The 22438-nt window shown below is 45.9% G+C and overlaps 3 protein-coding genes across 5 annotated transcripts in view; 2 read left to right on the plus strand and 1 right to left on the minus strand.

Moving 5' to 3' along the window:
• Positions 1-1308: 1308 nt before the first annotated feature.
• On the plus strand, positions 1309-6160 carry rbbp4 (retinoblastoma binding protein 4). 2 transcript variants are annotated; one of them, XM_034545612.1, is made up of 12 exons: positions 1309-1557; positions 2147-2297; positions 2397-2542; positions 2847-3020; positions 3162-3280; positions 3410-3570; positions 3699-3825; positions 3958-4035; positions 4335-4411; positions 4557-4614; positions 4702-4812; positions 5333-6160. In XM_034545612.1, exons 1-12 carry the CDS (start codon positions 1533-1535, stop codon positions 5393-5395), a joined length of 1290 nt encoding a protein of 429 aa, XP_034401503.1. In that variant the 5' UTR covers positions 1309-1532; the 3' UTR covers positions 5396-6160. The 2 variants fall into 2 exon arrangements, with proteins under 2 accessions (XP_034401503.1, XP_034401504.1); XM_034545613.1 differs by having other exon boundaries at positions 2150-2297.
• A 482-nt stretch (positions 6161-6642) lies between these two features.
• Positions 6643-9537, minus strand: sync (syncoilin, intermediate filament protein). The gene is made up of 5 exons (XM_034545491.1): positions 8029-9537; positions 7737-7951; positions 7050-7257; positions 6788-6912; positions 6643-6703 (listed from the first exon to the last, which is right to left on the minus strand). The coding sequence occupies exons 1-5, from the start codon at positions 9535-9537 to the stop codon at positions 6643-6645; spliced, it is 2118 nt and encodes a 705-aa protein (XP_034401382.1).
• kiaa1522 (KIAA1522 ortholog) overlaps positions 8068-22438 on the plus strand; it is a 41630-nt gene continuing 27259 nt past the window's right edge. Inside the window, exons 1-4 of one of the 2 annotated variants that reach the window (XM_034544625.1) lie at positions 8068-8163; positions 15042-18030; positions 19329-19444; positions 20339-20759. In XM_034544625.1, coding sequence (XP_034400516.1) covers positions 20525-20759 — 235 coding nt within the window. In that variant the 5' untranslated portion in view covers positions 8068-8163; positions 15042-18030; positions 19329-19444; positions 20339-20524. Of the gene's footprint in view, positions 8164-15041; positions 19445-20338; positions 20760-22438 lie in introns of both variants that reach the window. The other variant, XM_034544624.1, reaches the window with a different exon arrangement.

Genomic DNA, 22438 nt, shown 5'->3' on the forward strand with positions numbered 1-22438 from the left:
CTTGCACCATGTGTGGCGTGAAGCCTGGCAAGACACAGCCTCACACGTACGGGTATACAGGTCTGTGCACCTGCCCTTCTCACATTATCTGTGTAGTGCTGATAACAGGGATACCTATGTGCAGTTATAGTAATTGTCAGAACATGTATTTTTCTTGTATAGGTACTCAGTTTAGTTGCTGTTAAGACATTTCAATTTGTAATATTTACTCTTTATCTCTTATTTTCCGTACTTAAAACTATAGGTTAACACAAAAATTAAGGTTTTCCTCCAGAATTGTTGGCGGATAGTGTGAATCTCTTTTGTGTTACACATTCCTGGTTAAACTGGATTAATTATCTTTTGGTTAAGAAAAAAAACCGCATGAACCGCTTTTTTTTTTTTAAAGAATCCACATAGCAAGTTGAAAGGTCAGCTAAATTGGCAAATTCCTGCTAGCTTAAGCGAGCCTGGAAAAAGCTACAAATATTAGCAATAGCTTGTTAGCCTTTCCTGACTCCTGTCCATGGCATTGCCTCCCTTGACTCGGGACCATGTTGCATATTGAGATCACAAATGATCAAAAATCAGTGACAATTCGGGACAATGGATCGCACAAACCTTGTAATTTTTGTTTTGATATAGATGGTGTTTCGTGGCAATAATAAAGGCCGATATTGAGGTTTCTATTTATCCTCGATCGGTTAACAAAGATTGAGTTGATTGTTGAGCAATCCTGCATGACTTTTTCATTGTTTATATTATAATGTAATTTTTACAATGTAAAAAATATATTTGGTCAATTATTATTATTAACTCTTTTGTAACTAATTAATTATTATTAACAGAATAGTAAAAATGTAAATTTAACCTACTAAACTTACAACCAAATCTAATATTATGCATTCATAATTTACTAATTTAATCTATAATCTACAGTGTAATGCTTCTTAGAGTCAAATGTGCATGATCATTTTAAACAAAATAAATGGTCTGATATGTGTGTTGTCTCATTTCCTTCCACCCCTGAAAGGAGGCAAGGAAACATCTAATCTCCATATGTGTGTTCTACTAAAGACAGATAGACAGATAGTTGCTTTACAGCAGCATTTATACATACGGGTATGAATATATAAAATAAAACAAAATAAAAATGCAGAAACAAAAAAATGATTGAAAGTTCCGCTCAACCCACAGACGTGGGGACCGTGAAGGCAGCATCCCAACGGCTTCCTGCTGTCACCTGCTGGTCAGCACGAGCGCTTCCGCCCGCCCGCGCCGCGCTATGCCTTGTGGGAGAATCCCCCCCCCCCCCCCCCCCCCCCCCCCCCCCCCGCGCTCCTCACCGCTTCACGCAGAGCGCGCGAACGAACCCACGTCTCTCACACAAACGGCTGCTAACGTTAGCCGTTAGCTCCGTGTCGTTCACTGTGTGCCTTTAAACAGCACCGGGGGGCTCTGCTGGTGCACAAGGAGAGAGAAAGGAGGAGGATCTGAGATAAGGGTTTGCGTCTCAAAATCATCCTCGATTCTCCGCGGACTATCAGCGACTCATGTCTGCAATGGCGGACAAGGAAGGTAAGACGACTTTATTTATTTATTAATGTAACCAACAAGTTATCTGACATATGTTTTTGCTAGCGTTAGCCACCTGGCTAGTTTGGGGTTAGCAGCTAGCGTTAGCTTCCGTCACAACAAAAGCCGGGTGCAGTTTTTCACCGTGTGACAAATCTCGATTACAGCTCCCGGTTCTTGTTTTCCCAGCCGTTGGTGTTGTCTCTTCCAGAACGTTAGTTACACACACACACACACACACACCCCGCAGCCGGTTAACCGTTATAATGTGTAACGTGGGCGAGCGAGAGCGTCATCAGGGTTAGCTTGCTAAGCTAGCGGTGGTGTGTTTTCTGGAAGAAACGTACACATTGAACAGTATAGTTAGGCTTTGAGTCGTTTTTGACGACCGGAAACAGCTGTTGGTGAACATTAAATAAATATGGTAAACAAACAAGCGGATAACAGTACGTTAAAACAAGTATATATTGTAAAATAAAAGTGGTACATGTTGGAAGGAAACTGTCCTGGGGATGTCAGTCAATAAAAGCTTTAACCTACACTGGTCAACAGTTTCATTATCCATTTATTGCACCCGGTACCCTCTCTCCAGCAGGAGCATTTGACGATGCGGTCGAGGAGAGGGTGATAAACGAGGAGTACAAGATCTGGAAGAAAAACACTCCCTTCCTGTACGACTTGGTTATGACCCACGCTTTGGAGTGGCCCAGCCTTACTGCTCAGTGGCTGCCCGACGTCTCCAGGTACACACATGTTTTTTTTTTTTTACACATACTAACAAGCATTCAAGTGTGAATGGCGGTAATGATAAAAGCAATTGTTGTTCTTCTTCTCCTTACCAGGCCAGAGGGGAAGGATTACAGTGTGCACCGACTGGTGTTGGGCACGCACACGTCCGATGAGCAGAATCACCTGGTCATTGCCAGCGTTCAGTTGCCCAACGATGATGCCCAGTTTGAAGCCTCGCACTATGACAGCGAAAAAGGAGGTGGGACGGGACGCCTGTGCCGTATATATTTACAGTAGGCCCATGTGCTTTAATGAGACGGATAACACGCAGATGACCAATGTTGCAAACGGATTGATTTGGTACGATAATACTGAATTAAATGATTAATTCAATTATGAAACATTTTAGTGGAAAAAGGTGATATTTTAAGTGTATCTTAGGCACTACACAGCCACATCTCAGCAAGCATACAATTCAATTGTAGTTTTCTTTTGGCATAAGGGATCTCTGGATATTGCATTCTGATACACGGCAGAGGTAAACATTTTGTATTTCCCTGCAGAGTTTGGAGGCTTCGGCTCAGTGAGTGGCAAGATCGAGATAGAAATCAAGATCAACCATGAAGGAGAGGTGAACCGTGCTCGCTACATGCCCCAGAACCCCTGCATCATCGCCACCAAGACCCCCACCTCAGAAGTGCTGGTGTTTGACTACACCAAGCACCCCTCCAAGCCAGGTACATCAACCAAGCACCCCCACACAAGACACTACTTAATGCAAGGAAGCCAGTTGGTACTTTTTCTTTTTGGCTGACTAAAAAGTATTTTGTTTAACGTCATCACTGCGTAACATCTTTTTGCAATATTCTCGTCGGCAGTCGACGCGTCTGGAGAGTGTCACCCTGACCTGCGACTCAGAGGCCATCAGAAAGAAGGCTACGGTCTCTCCTGGAATCCAAATCTGTCCGGCTCTCTCCTCAGTGCGTCAGATGACCATGTAAGTGAAAAGTCAGATGTCATTGCTGTATTAAAACTAACAATAATATCGTGCTGCATCTTAAGAAATGCTCAAAATGATTTCTGAAATATCAAAAAAAAAAAAATCTTCTTTTTTTCTAATCGGCAGACAATCTGTCTGTGGGACATAAGTGCTGTGCCAAAGGAGGGGAAGATAGTAGAGGCGAAGACGATCTTCACCGGTCACACTGCCGTGGTGGAAGACGTCTCCTGGCACCTGCTTCACGAGTCGCTGTTTGGATCCGTAGCCGATGACCAGAAGCTCATGATGTAAGAATCTCATGACGAGTCAACTCTTGACAAGCAGATGAAACGGTTCACCGGAAAGTGTTGTGATCTTGCGTCTTCACAGTCCATGAACATTTTGTGTGTCCCCCCCCCACCCCCACCCCCCACAGTTGGGACACTCGTTCGAACAACACCTCCAAACCCAGCCACGCAGTCGACGCCCACACGGCAGAGGTCAACTGTTTGTCATTCAACCCTTACAGCGAGTTCATCCTTGCATCCGGCTCCGCGGACAAGGTAATGGAATATTTCGCCACAACTTAAATCGTTGTTATTTTACTTTCACTAAACACTGATTATAATGTTGCGGTTTTGACAGAAAATCTGTCTGGTATATGTAATCTCTCTCTCTCTCTCTCTCGCTCACAGACTGTGGCTCTTTGGGACTTAAGAAACTTGAAACTGAAGCTGCATTCCTTCGAGTCACACAAGGATGAGATCTTCCAGGTATAATAATCATCACTCGTGCATTTTATTGAAATATAGACAGCAGGATGTCTTATGTGCAAATTTGCATAGTCACTTTAAAGGTAGCTGATTTCATTTGAATCACAAAGAGGCAATTTTAAGTTGCCTCTTTTGGGAGGGGGGGTGGTTTTCCTGGTGCTTGGAAGAAAGGCAAAAAGTTATTATACATCGGAATAATCAACACTCGCCAAGCAAACACTACACTGAGATCTCTGACTCTTTGTGAGGAGAGTTTAAGGGTTCAAGGTGTCCTAATCTTGCTTATCTTTGTGTTCCAGGTTCAGTGGTCACCTCATAATGAGACCATACTGGCATCCAGTGGAACAGACCGCCGCCTCAATGTCTGGGACCTCAGGTAAACAACTCCACATCTTACTCCCAGCAGCCTCTGAATTAACCTGCGTCACGCTCAGGCTCCATCGTGGCTACTCATAACGTAATATTAGTACCTAGTTTTAACTCTTCTGTGTGTTTTTTCCGAATTAATTTTTTTTTTTTAGTAAAATCGGAGAGGAGCAGTCACCGGAAGATGCGGAGGACGGCCCCCCTGAGCTTCTGGTGGGTCTCATTGAAGATATTCTCTATTATTGGTGACATCAGCTTGTATCATAGGAATGAAAATGATGTCTTTCTTCTGTCAACTAGTTTATCCACGGAGGACACACCGCTAAGATCTCTGACTTCTCCTGGAACCCCAACGAGCCCTGGGTCATCTGCTCGGTGTCTGAAGACAACATTATGCAAGTCTGGCAAATGGTGAGACGGCAATTCATTCATGCACGTTAGCGACGGATATTTATTTAGTATTTACCCTCAAAGTGTCGTAGAAGGTAATGAATCACAGACAGCAGGCGACTCTGCTTTCAAGACCTAAACGTGGATCAGTGCAGGCATCCGTGAATTTGCAGGGTGAAGAAATGCATGATGGGAAGTTCCAGACATTTCAGCTAACGACTGCAAAAACAAGGAAATCTCAGTCAAGATCGATAATTTTTTTTTATGTATCATTTGGAGCGATTCAGTCAGGGCAAAGTGAGGAAGGCACTACTAACTCAATTGTGTGCTTTCACCACTTTGTAATACTTGCTACTAAAACACCCGTAACACTCCACTGTGATAGATGTCGGACAACCTCGCAGTACTCTTATCTTTGTAACATTTGGCTCTTTGAAATCTCTTTCTCGTTGTCCTGGAATAAAAAAACACCTGACTCATAATTACATTTAAACCTGACAATATGTGGCTGAATGATTGACGCCGATTCTCCTCTCTTTAGGCTGAGAACATCTACAACGACGAAGACCCCGAGGGTTCGACAGACCCCGAGGCCACAGTGTAACTCTTTCCCGCTGCGCGTCTTAACCGACGGCCTTCTGTACTTCCACGCAGCTACTTCCTCCCACCTTCCTTTCTCGACTTCACCGTGGGACACCGTATGCTGTAAATCACTGTAAATACAAGAGAATAATCACGTAAGCCGTTTAAAAAAAAAAAAATACTCACAGTGAAGAGCTCTCCTTTTTGACTGAGTAACTTATTGCCCTGAAGAATCTCACTCATGTTTTTTCGCACCGCGTATAAAATATATATTTTTGTAATCAAATTGGCTCTCCCTCGTACACGGACATGTTTTAGCGAATGCCTTTTTTTCAATAATAAATTAAATGTTTTTTAAAAATTTTATTATTACAATTTTTTTTTTTAAACCTATGATTGTGATCGTAAGTCCACAACAAGTGGTAGATCAGAATGACGGCTCCCTCTGGACATGTTGCAGTGGAAGAAAACAACAATCATGTTTTAAGTCAAATGCAGTGCATCTTTTTGCCGAGATGCTCAGTGACAGTTACTCTGACTTTGTTTGCAGGCCGGCTTATGGTCTTAATTATTTCCCATTCAATCTGCGCCGGACTGAAATGACTATAAATAGATGAAGAAGAGGAAAAAAAAGTTTTAAATGTCTATTTGTGGTCCCCTCATCCTCGTGCTACATTAATCATTTGTCGTGATATAGATTTAGTGGTTGAACTTTTTTTCTATATTCAATATTTTGTAATTGTACAGTGAGTGCATTCTTAATAAAAAAAAAAGTGTTTCAATGGTCTTTTGGCGCCGCTTGTGGAACGTTTTTTTTCAATATGAATGCGTTACGTGCCTATTTCGTTAATAGGATCAGCGCGTTGGAGTATTTTTAAACAACCCTAAAAATAATCCTCGGTGAAAGAGTCGGGCTGCGCCTCGTGACGCTTTGCTCCGATCTTTATTATGTGTGTGATGTCTTGAACTCACTCTCACTCTATTAATCTGCGTGTTTGGTCCTCGCGCCGCGTTGCCCGTATAAGTTCACGGACCCCTCCGGGCTCTTCATGCGGAGACATTAACTCAGTCGCACTCGGACACAAAGCCTTTTATTCATAACAAAAACCTTTCTGCCAGCTGCAGCGATCGCTCCAAAAAAACAAAAAAAAACAGCATGTGTGTAAAGTGCATTAACTCAACGGTGGAGTTCACTATATTGCAGATTAAAATGATGATTAAACAGTTTTAAAAATCAAAGAACTACTAATTTTTTTTTAAAATAACAAATTAAGAACATTCAATCGTGTTCTCCTCATCGTCGGACTTGTTGTGCTCCTCGATGGCAGCCCTGTGAGGAAAGACAAGTTTGAATTAGAGCTTTTTCCGTGATGGATTTCTTCAGTGTGACTCACAACAGGTGAACTCATCCCACCTGTAAAGGAGCAGCTGTTTGTTCAGGCTGTCTCTCAGCTCCTCTATCTCTTTGGTGTTTCTCTTCTGGATCCGTAACTCTGTCTTCAGCACTCTGCTGCTGTCCTCCAGAAAGGACACCGTCTCCTGCAAGAACGCCGTAGCTTTAGCGCTTTGTGTACCGCGTGACCCTCTTGTCTGTTACCGATGCACAGATAATGGACCCCCGACCCCCTTCGCTCGCCATCTTTCTTGTCCGCTTTCCAGCTTTCCGTCGTGCTCACCTTATACTGCCCGACATCCTCTCTCCGTTTCCAGTGGATTAGTTTGAGTTTCTCCTCCAGACGAGCCCTCTGGAGAGTCAGCCTTTGGATCTCCTCCTTCAGGGGTCTCAGCTGGGCCCTCAGCTCCCGGGCGTGCTCTTTGGCTTTCAGCAGCGCTGCGGCCGTCGCCTCCCTCCTCTTCAGCAATGTGAGCAAGACGGGTTCGTACCTGGCCGAGACACCCATTTACAGTTTAATGAGAAACATTCAATGTCGTCGGATTTAAGTTTCATCGGATCTAAACTGTGTGTGTGTGTGTGTGTGTGTGTGTGAAGCCAAAGGTTCCTCTGTTGCTCCACATCGCGTTAAACTCTGAGCCCGCCCACTTTTTAGCTGTCCAATCAAATTAGCAGGATTTGATTTGAAATCAAATATTCCATTCCGCTGTGATACTGCGACTTTCTTGATTTGCAAAATTGTCTTTTAATTTCCAGGCGGGATCATAAAGTGATTTGTTGACTATCGTTTTTTTTTTCTTCAAAATAAGGTCCCGTTTGAAGAAAAAAAAAGGGTGGGACTTGAGCCAAAGACGCTATGACGTTCCTTTTCACTGTGATTTCAAAGTGTAAGAAAACAAAACAAATGCATGAGTGTAATTATCAGGACCGCATAAATACTTTTAACAACTTTTTAAAAAACGGGCAGCACCTGTCCTCCAGCGCTTTCAGCCCGCCCTGCAGATACTGCTGGACGTCTCCGCAGGAGTGTCTCCTGCACTCGGTCAGCTCGTCCTGGGTGTTGGAGGTCTGACTGGAGGTCTGGACCTGAAGCGCTACTTGGAGGTCTAAGAGCTGCTGCTGTTGAGCCGCCCGGAGCCGGGAGCCCTCTTCCGTCAGCTGGAGCACCAGCGTCTGCAGCTTCTCCTGGAAGAAAGAGACATCCGTGATCGAGGTTTCCTCTGACATGCGACATTCCAGGTGGTTCTTGAGGCGTTTCTTACCTCTTCTCTCATCAGCAGCTCCACCTCGCGGTGCTGGGTGTTCAGAGCGGCCTGGTTGTGAGCACAGTCCCGAGCCACGGTGAACAGTCTCCTCTTCAGTCTCCTGAGCTCCTCGTGCAGCCCCTGTCTCTCCAGGTTTACCTTCCACAGCATCCTCTCCTCCTCCGCTCTCTCCTCCCTTAAGCTCTGAATCTCTTTCTTCCTCTCCGCTCTCCTCCCCTCTTCCTCCCTCCTAAATGCGTTCATCAGCCGGACCACTTTGCCGTCAATCAGCTCCTCCTCCTCCTCCTCCTCCTCCTCCTCTTCATTGCTCCCCACGGCCTCCCCTCTGTCTTTAGCCCCTCTCATCTCCAGCACCTCCGTCAGCAGCTCCTTCCTCCTCCTCTCTAAGCGCTGTACCTCCTCGATGCACTTCTCCATCTGACACCCCAGCGCGCCTAAATCATTTGCGCCAGATCCCAGATCGAAGGTGTCCATCTTGAGCTCTTCAGCGTCGTCTACTTCAATCCCAGACGCGCCTCCGTGAGCGGTCATACATCCCGTCTTTGTCGCCTCGCAGCGCATCGGATCGTTTTCTGCGCCGTCTGATGGCATCGAGGGCCCTGAAAACCCCAACTGAGCATCAAGAACCCCGGGGTCTTGCCATTCCAGTGTTTTCATCGAGAAACCATCCACGTTGTCACGGCTGAGCACACCATTCTGCTGGCCTCCATTCATCGCCGAACCCACTGTCGTTGCCTCATTTCTGCTCTCCCTGGAGGCTTCATCTCCCCCTGCATGTGGACCAGCCCGGGACTCCAGGCACATCGCCTGGGTCTCCGACGTCATCTCGCTCCCTTGCTCAGCGGGCGCCGGCGTTGTGCCCCTGTGAAGGCGAGGATTCTTACCGATGTGTACGTATTCCTGGCTTGCATCCGGAGCGCAGCCTTGGGGCTCATAGTCCATCCCGGACTCCTCCATGGAGCTCTCCAGCATGGCCAGCATCCCCAGGAGCTGACCCTCGTACTCCACCATGGTTTCACTCAGTTTGTTGCCCGCCGAGGTGAGAGGCATCTCCCTTCGGCGAGAAGCCACTGAGGTTCCTCCACGCTTGTTCCCGACGGCGGCCAAGATTTGCGGCGGGCCTCGAGCCGGCCGGTCGTCCGTTCCCGCCCCCCCGTCCATGTGCGTGTCCATGTAGCTCGTGGAAAGATACGACCGCGTAGACCCGCTGGTTCCCCCGTAGCTCTCCGACGTGGCGTCCTCAGTCGAGCGTGTTTCGCTGTGACTCGCTGAGAAGTGGGAGCCGAACGGGACCCCGATGAGCTCCTCGCAGCCTTTCAGTAACTCGTCCATCTCCTGTAAGTACGGCTTGATGAAAGCCGGTTGATTCGGCCGCGTCCCCTTGAAGGCGAGTCCAGATTGTGTCGCGGCGCGCTCTCTTTGTTCCAAGAGGGTTCTGTCCGCACCCACGTCCTCTTCTCTGATGAAAAGAGGCCCGAAACCAGACGAAATGGATCCGTCCTCCATCGGATTCGCCTCCGCTCTCGTTGTAGAAGTCTCTTTTTTTTTTTTTTTTTTTTACAGCTGTCTCATCCCTGGACAAAAAAGCACATGAATATGTTTAGATGACAGAAAAAGTAACCGTGCACTGACGACAGACGAGCTGGGTTAATATTTCTGTCCAGACGTCTGCGTGAGGTATGCAGATGTCATGAGCCGGGCAGAGGGTACGCTACGAGCAGCTGTCCAGCGAAGGCCACCCGATCGGACCACACCTCGAACAAGCCCACTCATGCACAACACTACTTAGATAAACACGTACAAGCGGCCAACAAGTGGCATTACACAGATTAGAGCACCTTATTCTAACATGTCATTGTGCTGATGGATGGGCATTTGTACTCACTCTCCCCCCCCCCGGTTCCTGGTGAATAACGTGGCTGTAATTTCACCCGTTGAGGCGTTTGCCAAATCTGTCCCAGAGACTAAATTGATCAAATTGACCCGATACTGTCGCGGGCAGATGATTGGTAATGTAGAAAGGGCACGGAGGAGTGTGACATTCATTTCATGGCGGCTGTTTTTTTTTTCCTCGCCAAAGCTTCGAGCTTCGAGCTCGCCGTTTGTGTTAAATTAGGTCAGATCATGAAAGAGTAATGTTGAGTGCTAGAATGCTAGTGTTGTGCTCTGTGCACGGCTGACTGCACGGCAGCTGTCCCGCTGCAGGGCCCGGGCACAAGTCACATGCCTTTTGGACCTCCGGACGATATTTTCTTAGCATTTCTTTTTCATCTGATCCCTGATTTTATGCATTTGTTTAAATTGCGGAATTAGCGAGCGAGTTAGTTATTTGGAAGTTGACCCTTGGGTGTGGGGGGGGGGCATGAGCGGTTGCCGTTTTTTGGAAATTCCCATCAAATTGAAATCGACTACACGAACCACCTCAACGTGAAATATGGAATTGCACTTACTTGGACACGGATACGCTCGTTTCCTCTGCCCCTTGTGTGCGTTATCTCCTCAGGGTGACGCCGCGAGAAATGACTTGAGGCTCCAGCAACAGAGCAAAGAGTGAGCGGGAGAAGTGAGTGCAGACGATCTTAAGACAGTTGAGCCAGCCTCTCTCTCTCTCTCTCTCTCTCTCTCTCTCTCTCTGTGTGCTGCTATGTGTGGCCATGACTACCTCAATTCTGTTTAGGTGTATTAATAAACACTGGGGCTGGCAGAAAGAGGAGCCACGGCCGGCTGTTTCAACCCGAGAGATATAAAGGATTTTCCCAAATGGGCCTCTTAGAATGATCCTGAACACCTGGTGGCCATACGTAGTTTATGAGCCGTTTGTCTAATTTTATATTTGTTGGAAGATACAAAAGGACTTGTTTTTTATTGTCAGAGAACGTGCATTTTCCTCCATCACCTTTTCCCTTTACAATGCTAGATACAGCTGGATGTGTTTATTGTGGCTGTTGACAGGTGTGTGCGTGTGTGTATGATGAAAGAGAACACGGCTCCAGATTCCACCCGAGCCTCCTCATTATCGGGAGCGTCTTTAAATAGCACCCCCTCACTTTTCTGGCCTCTTCCCACGGGAGGATTGGCTTTCGCCTAAACTCGTGACCTCGACAATGGAGCACAGGTGGTTCTTCTGTGTGGGGGGGGGGGGGGGGGGGGGGGGTCGGGGGTCGAGACCGGGCTGTGAAAGACACGGGAAGATGTGGCAGATGCAGAAGTTTTCGAGGAAAGACAGCGCGGGGGAGAGGAAAGGATTCCTCATGCGACCTGTCGATGGAGCTAAAAAATACAGTATTTTATTTTATTTTATTTGACATCCCTCTGTTTTCATATTTCCTACCTTGTTTTTGAATATCTCTTCATTTGCAAGAACACGTGTACCAGTCAGACACCACTAGATGGCCTCGCGGTGTCATTTTTGACTCCTTTCATGGGAAATGTTCAATTTGAACGTTAAGGAACAGTTTCCGCCTCTCAAAGTCTTTACATTGCAGACATTACGCATTGTTACTTCATTCTGCGTTCGTCTATATTGGTATTTTCTACATCATGCTATTTGAAGGCTAATCCCTGCTTTCCAAAAGGGGCATAGAGCTAGAAAAAGAAGGATGGACCCTGTCTGTACGTGGAATGAACAAAAAGGTCAACGGTCAATTCAGCACAAATCCCACTTCGGAGCATTTCCAACACCGGTTTGACTAAATATACTTTTATTTGCACTCACACTTATATAAAATAACGAGGATGCCTTTGAGATTCGGGCGTCACTCGTGCTCCAGAAAAGATGTAATGTTGATCTGATTCGCCCTCGCTGGCCGCCGTGACTCTGTGTGTGTGTGTTTTTTGGGGCCTTTTGGGAGACTCGCATGAAGTTATCAACCAAGGATTTACGGTTTCAACACGCTTGTTCGACACGAGACAAGACCACCGGGACTTTGAGATTCTCTCTCACTTGCCTGCCGCAAAGAATTATCCTCTTTTCACTCTCTTTCCCCTCAGATTTCCCTTCGCAATGGATGGAGAGATCATCTGTGTGTGTGTGAGGGGGGGGGAAACAAATATGTAAGTGGGCGTTGTGGTTGACTGTCCCGCTGAGATAGGCTTCATTTGGACTGCTCTGTTTCTGTCTGCTCCGATCTGCAGTTCTGTCCAAACTCACCACAACATCCTGCCAGCGTGTCCCTCCTCTTCCCTTCGGTTCTTCTCCTCTTTCCATCCTTTTAATCGGTCCCACAAAACAGCTGAAGAGAAAGAAGAGAAGAACTATAGTTTCAAAAACAGGATGCGGAGAAGTACCTCTTGAGAAAAGTTGCGGGCAGCATGTTTAAATATGGTAAATAGGGGTGGGGGGGTAACAAATATACTGTGTATGTTTACACATATTCAGTATTACTTACAGTACAAACAACGAAGAGGAGTGGAGGCCATTTTTCTGGCGTCACGTCTCACTCCATAATCTCACTCTCCCACCGTCGTCTACTGCTGATATAAGAGATATAAATGCCTTGCTCAAGGGCACCATAACAATGATGTGTTGTGGTAGGAGAGAACATCGCTACTTCCATTTCTCCAGGGGCCACATGTTCTCACTCCTGTCACCGTCAAGCAGCGCCTCACTCCGGCTAAGTGTGTTTTAATGGCAGCGACCTCGTCGGGTGTTTATTTTAAAGAGAGTGCCCCCGCGACATGACTGTCAGCCGCCGTCTTCTCACCGTCGTCCGCCACCCCGTTGTTTGTACCAGTTGGCTTTTTGTGGTCTTAAGGGATCACTTAATAAAAAAGGGGGGGGGCTCTTTGTCCTTCTAGTGTGTTTTTCCACTGTTCTGGATTCAGGATTTATCCTCTTATTTAAAGACGAGAGACACAGAGCGGCTTCAAAACGCTTTTTTATTTTTTACCTTCGCACAAGAACTCTTCTCAAACCCCACGGCGACTTCTCTTGGAGGTCAAGAAATGTCGTCTTCGTCAGGGGAAGCTTCGCCGGGTCGGGACGACAATTTCTTCTGGCAATTGTTTATTGTTCCGCGAATCAAACTCGCCTCTTCAAACTGTTGCACAACCCGGGCTGTGCAGATGAAAAACAGCTGATGTGGAGAGAGATGAGATAAGCTAGACAGAAAAGAGGTGGCGAGCTCAGGCGGTCGACGATCACGCCGAGGGTTCAGTGCTCGGCGACGACGCCTCATGCACAGTATATAATTGAGCTTAGGGCTGTTTCTGACTGCAGAGTTCAATTCAATTCAGTTTATTTTGTACATCCCAATATCACAAATTCCAAGGGCTTCACAATCTGTACACACACGTCATCCCTGTCCCAAACGCATCACGATGCCATCACTGTATTCGTGTTGACGATACCGACTAGTTATCTACCCGATAGGTGGGCACTCCTCGGACGATGTGCCGTCCGACGTTGATGACATCTTGATTTTTTTTTTTATTCCCTGCTGTCATTGCATGATAAACACAGCTGTAATTGAGCAAATCAAATTAGGGCCCCGTTCCATTTAGCGAAACCATCTATCACGAAGGCTCCGAACCCAAACTTGTAACGCTAATGACGTCCCTGCGATGAGCCACGGCCTGTACAGTACGTGTACATTTAAAGACGGTTAATGGGATGTATATGTTAGCTTGAGGTACTTCAGTAAATATTAACATTGCTCCACGATGATGGAATACTTTTAATGGCTGGTTTGTTGCCCGTGTTTTTGATCCCTGTTGTTTTCTGAAAGGCTTTCAGCGGAGACCTCTGTTTCCAGCTCTTTAATATAATTTTAGAATGCTGTTATTTTAATAAAGGATATTCAACAAGGGGTCACCTCGGGTTTCCTGGCTGTGACCCCCCCCCCCCCCCCACAGAGAGGTGGAAAACAGGCCTCTGCAAATGTAGTGAGGGAGAGACAAAGAAAGACAAAAAGAACGAGAGACGGTTGGATGGAAACTTGTGGCCTGTTTTTGTCCAGTCCCAAACAACCCAGCAGCAACCACACCCTCTCAGGAATTCCTGCTGCTGTTGCTGCTGCTGCTGCTGCAAAAAAAAGATATGTCATGTTTTTAAAGGAGCGGTTCACTCTTTACAAAAATATGTTCAGCGTTTTCTCACTTAGAGCCTCCGTTTTGCATGCACGGATTTATATGGAACTTGAAGCAAACACACGTGCACATTTGTACGCCTGCGTGGTATTTATTCAGAGTAAATTGTGTGTATCAGTCCGAGTGTGTGTGTGTGTGTGTGTGTCTTGAATTGCCGTCCAGATGGCTGCGTACACACAGCCAGTGTGATTTGGCTCTTGAACGCTCACGAATCCTGGGAAATACTTCCCGGGTCCACCGCGCAGACGATTTAACTTCGCTGGTTTTGATTCGTAATCTTTTTTTTTTTTTGGGGGGGGTTAAAAAACAAAAACAAGATCCAGTGCAGCGTTGATTGTTCCTTTTCGTTTATGTCCGTGCACGTGTGTGTGTGCGTGTGTGTGAACAGAAAGAGTCAACTTAAAGCGAGAACCATCAACGGGCCAGCTTCGACTTGTCCGGGCTGACGCTAACACCGATTGGCTCATAAAATATGACGGACGGCTTAAGGGTCACTAAACTGATCTATGACCGGGTCACACACACACACACACACACACACACACACACAGAGAGCCCACCCATCTCCTCCTCCCTAGACGTTGATCTGCGGTCCAGTACATCACAGATTCTAGGTGTGTTCTCACATGGAAATGTATTTAAACACGTGTGTGTGTGTTTTCAGGTAGAGCCCCCCCCCCCCCCCTCCATCTTGGTCGTATTGTCTCTGCCGTCTGGCTCTCGGACCACATCGTTCCCTAGAGGCACCATAAAACCGCCAACGCACACCGTTTCACCGCTTCATTTCCCCATGTTTTCTCTTCTTTTTTTTTCTTCCCCCCTGTCCTTCTCTCAGCTCACACTCACCAGAGACCCATGACTCAACGGTATTGACTCTGCTCTCTCTCTCTCTCCCCTCTTCTTCTTCGTGAACCGGACGCCAGCCTCCCCGCTCTCACAACCGCCGTTTTTTTTCACCTGGTCTCCTCGTGCCTCCATTTGAAGGCAGGCAGGTCAGAGGAATGTGGTGGCAGGACGGTGCGCGGCGGACCCCCTCCACCCAGGGCCAACGACATGTCTGGACAGGGGAGAAGCAGAGTGCAGCGGGGTCGGAGAATTCATTTATTATGTTTTCACTCTTGAACTACTTTGGTTTATACTTTTGTTCATTCTTCTTTCCATACTCTCTCCCCCCCAGAACTCAGTGCCAACAGACACTCAAACATCTATTCTAGTCGCAGGCTGGTGAGACAAAGCTGTCTCTGTTGCACAGAGGAGTCCCCTCACAGCCGAGTATCAACCTGGAACCTCTCCCTCTCTCTAAAAACTATTATTACATGCCTCCATTCTCTATCTCGCTCTCTCCGTCCTCGTTTCTACCTCCCATCACCTCTCTTTCCACCCCTCCACGTTATAAATAGTGGACTTTGGAGAGTTTTTGTTTCTTTCTCTCTCTTTCTCAGAAATGCATTTGAGGATAAACATGCGCACGTTTTGTTATGAAGCTAATGAAACTAAATAGATTTAGTTGTTTAAAAAAACCAAAAAAGTATTTAATTTTTTTGACGTAGTTTCAGCAACGTACGCTGTTGTTGAAGGAACGGACAGAGAGAAGCAGTCGGTGCAGAAGGAATGTGTCTGCGGCCGGACAAAGGCAGGTCGGGAATGATAATGCGGGTCCGAGAGAGCTGGGCTTATCCCAACCGGCAGTATGGATTTCCTGCCTGCAGCCTCCTTTCAATCACATCTAACACAATCACACACATACATACACAAGGTTCACGCAGCTGTTATTACAGCGCCGGTACTATCTGCGCACCGTGTGATTGGTCGGTCTCGAGGCCTCGAATGTCCTTGAGCCAACGGGGCCGCACTCCTCCAGTAGATTGTTTGAGGCTGAAGTCAAGCTGTGTGTACAGTGTGTACAGTGTGTACAGTAGTCAGCGGCGAGTTGTGCCATAAATTACACACACACACACACACACACACACAATGTGTGTCAATTTAAAAATGAACCAGTCAGCGTTTACTGCTGATATAACATTATTATTATTAACTTACTATAACTGAACTGTTTCTTAACTATCAGATTGAAAATGTGTTGAACATCGTTTTTTTGTAACGGCTGCACTTCTGGGGATTATTCGTGTTTATTAGTGCTGTAAAAATACTAACGAATGGCTGTAATGCTATCATGTCCTTGTAAAAGATGCCGTCTTCAGTGCTCAGCAACTATATTTGGGTTTAGACTTTTGAGCGTATTCACCATCGTAGGTTATGAACTGTATTATTACTTTTGCGCCATAATTTAACTACCAGGTACAGTTTTGTGATGAGTAGGGTGAAACGGTTACACGTTTGTCAGCGTGTTTGTCCTTTGAGGTTTTCTATTCCTGTATTTCAGGTTGCGTTAGACCTTCTGACCCGCGTTACCGTGACGACGACTGCTTTGACGTTGGAGTATCCCATCAACCTTATGGTCTACGTGGATCTTTACACTAAACCAATGGCAATGGCAGTTAGCCCTTTCACTTCTCCTTTAGCCGCGAAGCTATTTCACAGGTTTTAAATGAATGGTTTTGGCAACTTTTGGGGTGAATCATTATTATTTGATATTTGCTGCCGACATTAATTTTCCCTTCTGCATTTAGCTTTTCATCTAGCGAGGTCATCAGGTCAGGTCGACTGGGCTTTGTGGTGCGTGCTAGTTAGCTACCGTTAGCATGCTAAACTAAGGGGATGTGCATGGTAAATGCTATTCATGCTAATCATGTTAGCATGCAGACGTTAGCATTCGGCTCAAAGCCTCACTGACGGATGGTTTTAGACTCCTCTTCAGTTTCATACACTGGATCCAAAATGGGACATACGATTACTCTACCTATAAACTTATACTAGATTCTAAAAAACATGTTGTATATTGTGATACATTGAAATAATGTAACATGAAATGTAATTATTTGGGATATATTGTATCCATATTGCTTGTGAGGCAGCAAAGGGACTTGTTTTTCTGCATCATCATCATAATTATCATACATAACAAGATCTTGTATGTTACATTAAATTACATTTATTTAGCTTTTTTAAGTATTTCTCTGTAATCACGTGTTTGAGAGTAAACAGAACTCCATGCGTGCATTTGTCCTTTTTGCCTTTATAACTTCTTCCACAACTTTCTCAAATTGTTTGCATGACCGATCTGTCTCGCAGACAAAAAAGTACAACAATTGTCGTGATAGATTGAGTTGAATCTTTTTCCAGCAGGAGTAAGACCTGGAAAGCGAGTGCGCACGTTAACGTAGACAGCAAACAAACAAACAAACAAGCAAATAAACAAACTGTAGAGCTAGAAAAGACGGAAGAGGAAAGAAGGTGATAAATTCCCCAGTCGGCTTTCAGTGTTCACTTTTCACTTGAAATGTACAGACACTCTGCAGCTCCCTCACAGACGTACAGAGGGGCGGCTGTTGTCGATTGTATCGCCATGGAAACATTGAAACATTTCAATCTGTTAGGCATGAGTGAGCTAAGTTATGACTCATTTTGACCCCTCCCAACACACCAGTGCACGCACACAGTATGGATTCACCCGACACACACACACACACACACACATAAAAAAAACCTTTTTACGCGGAAAAAAAACTATGAATCATTATATACTAAAAACCGGGCAAAGGTCAGAGTTTTTTTGTAAGAAAAAACAAACAAAATGAAGCTTTTAGCTATTTCTTACGAGGGGAATCCACGAATCTTTGCCGACGGAGACTCTACAGTTCTCCATAATGTTTGTTAGTGATGTAGCGAGAGGCTGCCATGTGATCTACTTGAGGAACGAAGGCCATTAAAGTTGCAGCGTATGCGGACCGTACCGACAGCGATGTCCTGAGATCGAGTGCCAGAATTAGCCCGAGGAATCTCAACGGACAGGTAATTTAGCTGCCTCATCGCAGGAACTAAAAGGAGACCGTGACCCGCTAGCTGCGCTAATAATGGATGGGGCATTATTATTATCACGCATTGGAATAAAAAAAATAAAAAAGGCACCTTTTTGTCAGGAGGATGTCAATTGAGTCTCTGATGAAAGCTTGAAACCAAGGAAATGACCATTATTATATTCGTACTTGTGTATATTCATACTTGCTTTCGGAACGAGGCATTCATATGCATCATCTAGTGAAATATCAATGCAAGTGAACATTTACTTATCTTATTTATTTTGAGGCACATTACAGATACAGTGGAAGATACAGGGGGGTAACCTGTGCAGTTTAAAAGTAATCACCAGAGGACGACTACTGGAACCAATTATTTTCATTTGTATATTCACGAGATGAATATAAAGTTATGAAACGGACAGCCACGTCATATATTGAGTGTACAAATTAAGTTTTTTGTTCCAATACACTATAATACAATATCGCACTGTACATAAACTATAGCTGACTGTGGTTATAACATTATATTGACAATATAAAGCAGCATTCTCTCCGAGGCTTTCGGATTATTGATCTTCATCCCTACCTGCGGTTTCCACTGTATTGCTATTGATAACGGGCTCCTCCATTACCTTACATAGATTATACCCTACGTTTCTGAAGTGTCAGGCATGTTTCAGGCTGTTACACCTCTTCCTACAACTCCTGCTTCGTCTTCATTACCCCAGTGGTTCTCCTCCACATTCAAACCAGATGAGCCAGTCCTGCGACTACCACACACACACACACACACACACACACACACACACACACACACACACACACACACACACACAGTGATGTCAGCTTGTCTCGTCCCCACTACGGAGCAATTTGGAACTCCCCTCAGAGTTCAGTGGTGGAGCTTGTTGTGTTGAGGTTGAGTACGACTGGACACGACTTAAAAGGCCCCTTGAGACTCAACCTCACCTGTCTGTCTGATGGTGTGTGTGTGTGTGTGTGTGTGTGTGTGATTGTTAAACAAGGGGTATCGTGTTTCCACCTGCACAGTGACAGGAAAGAGCCACTTCCTCTTATTTTGCAGGAAGAAAAAAGAAAAGGCCACTTTCCAACACTGGTTTCCCCTGGGAACTTTGTCCTCTTTAAGATCTCTCTTTTGAACTTCAAGAGAACAAACTAATCATCACCTCTAGCTCTGTGAAAGCTACACAAGAGTTACGCCTTGTGTTTTGGCTCGTAACGATCTCTCTATGGATACACAGATCCAAGGTGTGTGTTTTTCTTTCCTAGCTGCCGTGATGCTTATTGATCCAGGGGGTTTCCCCTCGCGAGGGAGACTGGGATGACTGCACCCAATGTAAGAAGCAGGGAGAAAAGCTCAAGTGAAGAGTCTCAACATACTGAAGGTAAAATGTGTGTGTGTGTTTTTTTTTTTTTTTAAATCAGCTTTTTGGAACGCGAGGAGAAGAAACCGGCTGGAATGGTGCGGCTAACTCCTAACAGCACTGTGAGAGGTGGGAGGAGAGGCTGGCTCTCACACGGAGGGAGGGACTCGGAGAGCATGGAGCTTCATTCACTCTGCTGAACACTCACACACACACACACACACACACACACACACACACACACACAAACACACATGCTCTGCAAAAGCTGTTCTCAGGCTGAGAGAAAAGAGGGGAGGATAGGACTGCACGCTCGCTGAGTAAGTTGTATACTGTTATGTCCTTTTTTCTGATTATTTTTTTACAGCAAATAGTTAGCGTTGCTCGCTCGTGTGACGCAGTGGAAACAGATGAAGAGCACGTTTCATCTGCTTTTGTTCAAATGTGTCTTTATGGTGTAAACAAGTATACGTATTTTTCCACTGCTAGTTTTATTGAATTGAACTTCTTTCTCTCCTCCGGACTCGCCCATTACAGCTACACCTTTTGGCTGATGTGAACCACATGTCACACACACACACACACACACACACACCACACACCACACACACACATAAACTCTGCATTGGTCCAGCTCGCCTCCCCTGGTGCTTTTTCCTCTTCATGCCACTAAAACCGAGAGAATAGAAAAAAGAGGGAGTGGGGGCTGACTAGTGGAGGGGAAAACTTTTATATGACAGTTTGTGAACGCTCAGTGTTCCTGTTGGGCTGGGATGTATTCCCGAATAATTCTCTGTTTCATTTTCTTTTCTAAACCCAATGCATCTGCTCTTTTTTTTCCCCCATCTTGTTCTTACTTTCTTCCGTCACTCTCCTATTTCTCTCTCGGTCTGTCCCTCATCCCGCTGATCACAGTGTTGTCCCAGGTGGGTGACAGACGGGGACAAACAGACACTGAGGAAGGCCAAAGAAGTGTTCAGAGAGGTTCATCAAACCCTGGAGAGCACCGAGCTTTCAGATCCCTTGACTTGATTCCCCCGAACGAAGACGCGCTGACTCGGGTGGAGGCGTAGGGCCGTAGCTCCCAGGACGACCTCCAGGATGTCCCGGAGGAGGTTCTACAGGCGACCTGGGTGCCCAGGGACATCACTGAGATCTTTAGCCCGGGAGGCGAGGGCTCATCGTGGGCAGAAGAAGCCGGGTAGCTCCCTGGGACAGGCCTTCAGCTGGTTAAAGGGGAACAGGAGGAAGAAGAACCTTAACAATGGGCTGAACCGAATCGCTGTTGGTGCGACGGATGCCAAACTGGGACTTCAGAATCACGACTCTGCAAAAGGTGAGTCTGTTAAGACTTTATACATAACCTTTCTTTAAAGTGTAGGGGTTCAGCTGATGCCTTTTATACAGAGTGACAAGACATAGGAACCAAAGACATCAGACGAGGCTGTGTATCAGGAGCCTATCAGCGTTGAGCTGCTCCTCCTGCTGTCACTGACGTTGTTGAATCAGAAATGGAGGATAACGTATGTAAAGAGCTCCACGATAGGACCTCAACAAATCTGTGTATGGACCATAGACTGTGTGTGTAAAGTAGCTGACGTATTTATGCGCAGAAGACATTATTTTGAGTGTTGATGCATCAGCTAATGTTAGCCTAGCACCGATCGATCCGACCTCCAATCAGAAAACCAGCATTTTAAAAGTTGCTCGCACGTTTTGAAGAAGAAGAAAAAAAACAGTTTATTGCAATTACATCCCAGCAATATCGTTGTATTTTGGGTTCGTGCTGCTGTAGTTTAAACCAGCTGACACGTGGCTCGCTACTGTAGATAAAGTGAGTAGACGGATGACGTTGTGAACACAGGGACGTCCACAACATCGGGGGAGTTTTTCCTCATCCAGTGCGAGGGTCCGTGGGACTGTTGCATGAAGAGAAAAACACTCCCGATGTAAACATGCCATTTCATTGAACTGCCAGAAAGTCATCCCGACATCAATGACAGAAGTCTCTTATAGGAGCTGCATAGACGCCTCTGTTTCCTGGTCAAGGTTCATCTGAGGTGAGGATCAGAGTGTTGGGCAACACGTGCTGTATCATCCCGTCTTGTTTTGTCTGCCGGGATCACAGACTGTACGGTCGTGATGTTTCAGGGAATTGTGTTGACTGATGGAGAGGTAAAAGGGAATGCGTTATCGCGAGGACATCCGTCTGCACGTTTATAAAGTGACACACACACACACACACACACACAGTGACACAGGGGTCAAATCCCCTTTTCTGTTTACTGATGCGTTTGCTTGCTCGGCAGCACAGAGATTACCCACAGTCCCCATTTCCTGTTTTTGTTCCACCTCCAAAGCCATCCCTCTCTCTTCTGTCATTGGCTCTGTGTGTGTGTGTGTGTGTGTGTTACTGTAGTAACTATCTAACAACTCTTGGAAATCCAGATCCACAGTCTGTCGGAACCTTGTTGGTCTTTTGTGGTTTTTGTGCTCGTTCCGCCTAAAACAGAACGTCCCTGATCCTTTATTACGCCTCACAACGTGGTTTTGTTTGGGTCTACGGAGATCTATGCATACTGGATGGGTAACAGGCCGAGACTCCATTTGAAACCAAAGATTAACTAGTCCTACGGCTAATAATTCCCCAGTGGAGGATGTGGTCAAAGGCTGATGGTGAGAATGTGTGGGAAACATATTTTCTGCGGGGGGGGGCATGCTGTCTCAGTAATAACACTAAAGATGGCCGCTATCAAGCATGTCGCAGATAACCAAGAACTCCCAACCGGCCAGAAGGTGCAGATTAAATAGCGCAACTGAGTTGTTTTTTTTGTTGCTCTTTCAGGCGTGTTCTCTTATTGTTTATTGCAAGATCTTTTTTTTTTAAATAACTTTATTTAGTGTTTGACTGATGGCGCTCGACCACCTGTAGGGCGCTGAAGACATGCTTACGATTGGTCGGAAGTTTGGTTTGGGAGAGAAAAGGTCCGTTCCCTATTCCACCAGCTGCTTCTT

The sequence above is a fragment of the Cyclopterus lumpus genome, chromosome 11 (genome assembly GCF_009769545.1).
Source record: "Cyclopterus lumpus isolate fCycLum1 chromosome 11, fCycLum1.pri, whole genome shotgun sequence".
Lineage (NCBI taxonomy): Eukaryota > Metazoa > Chordata > Actinopteri > Perciformes > Cyclopteridae > Cyclopterus > Cyclopterus lumpus.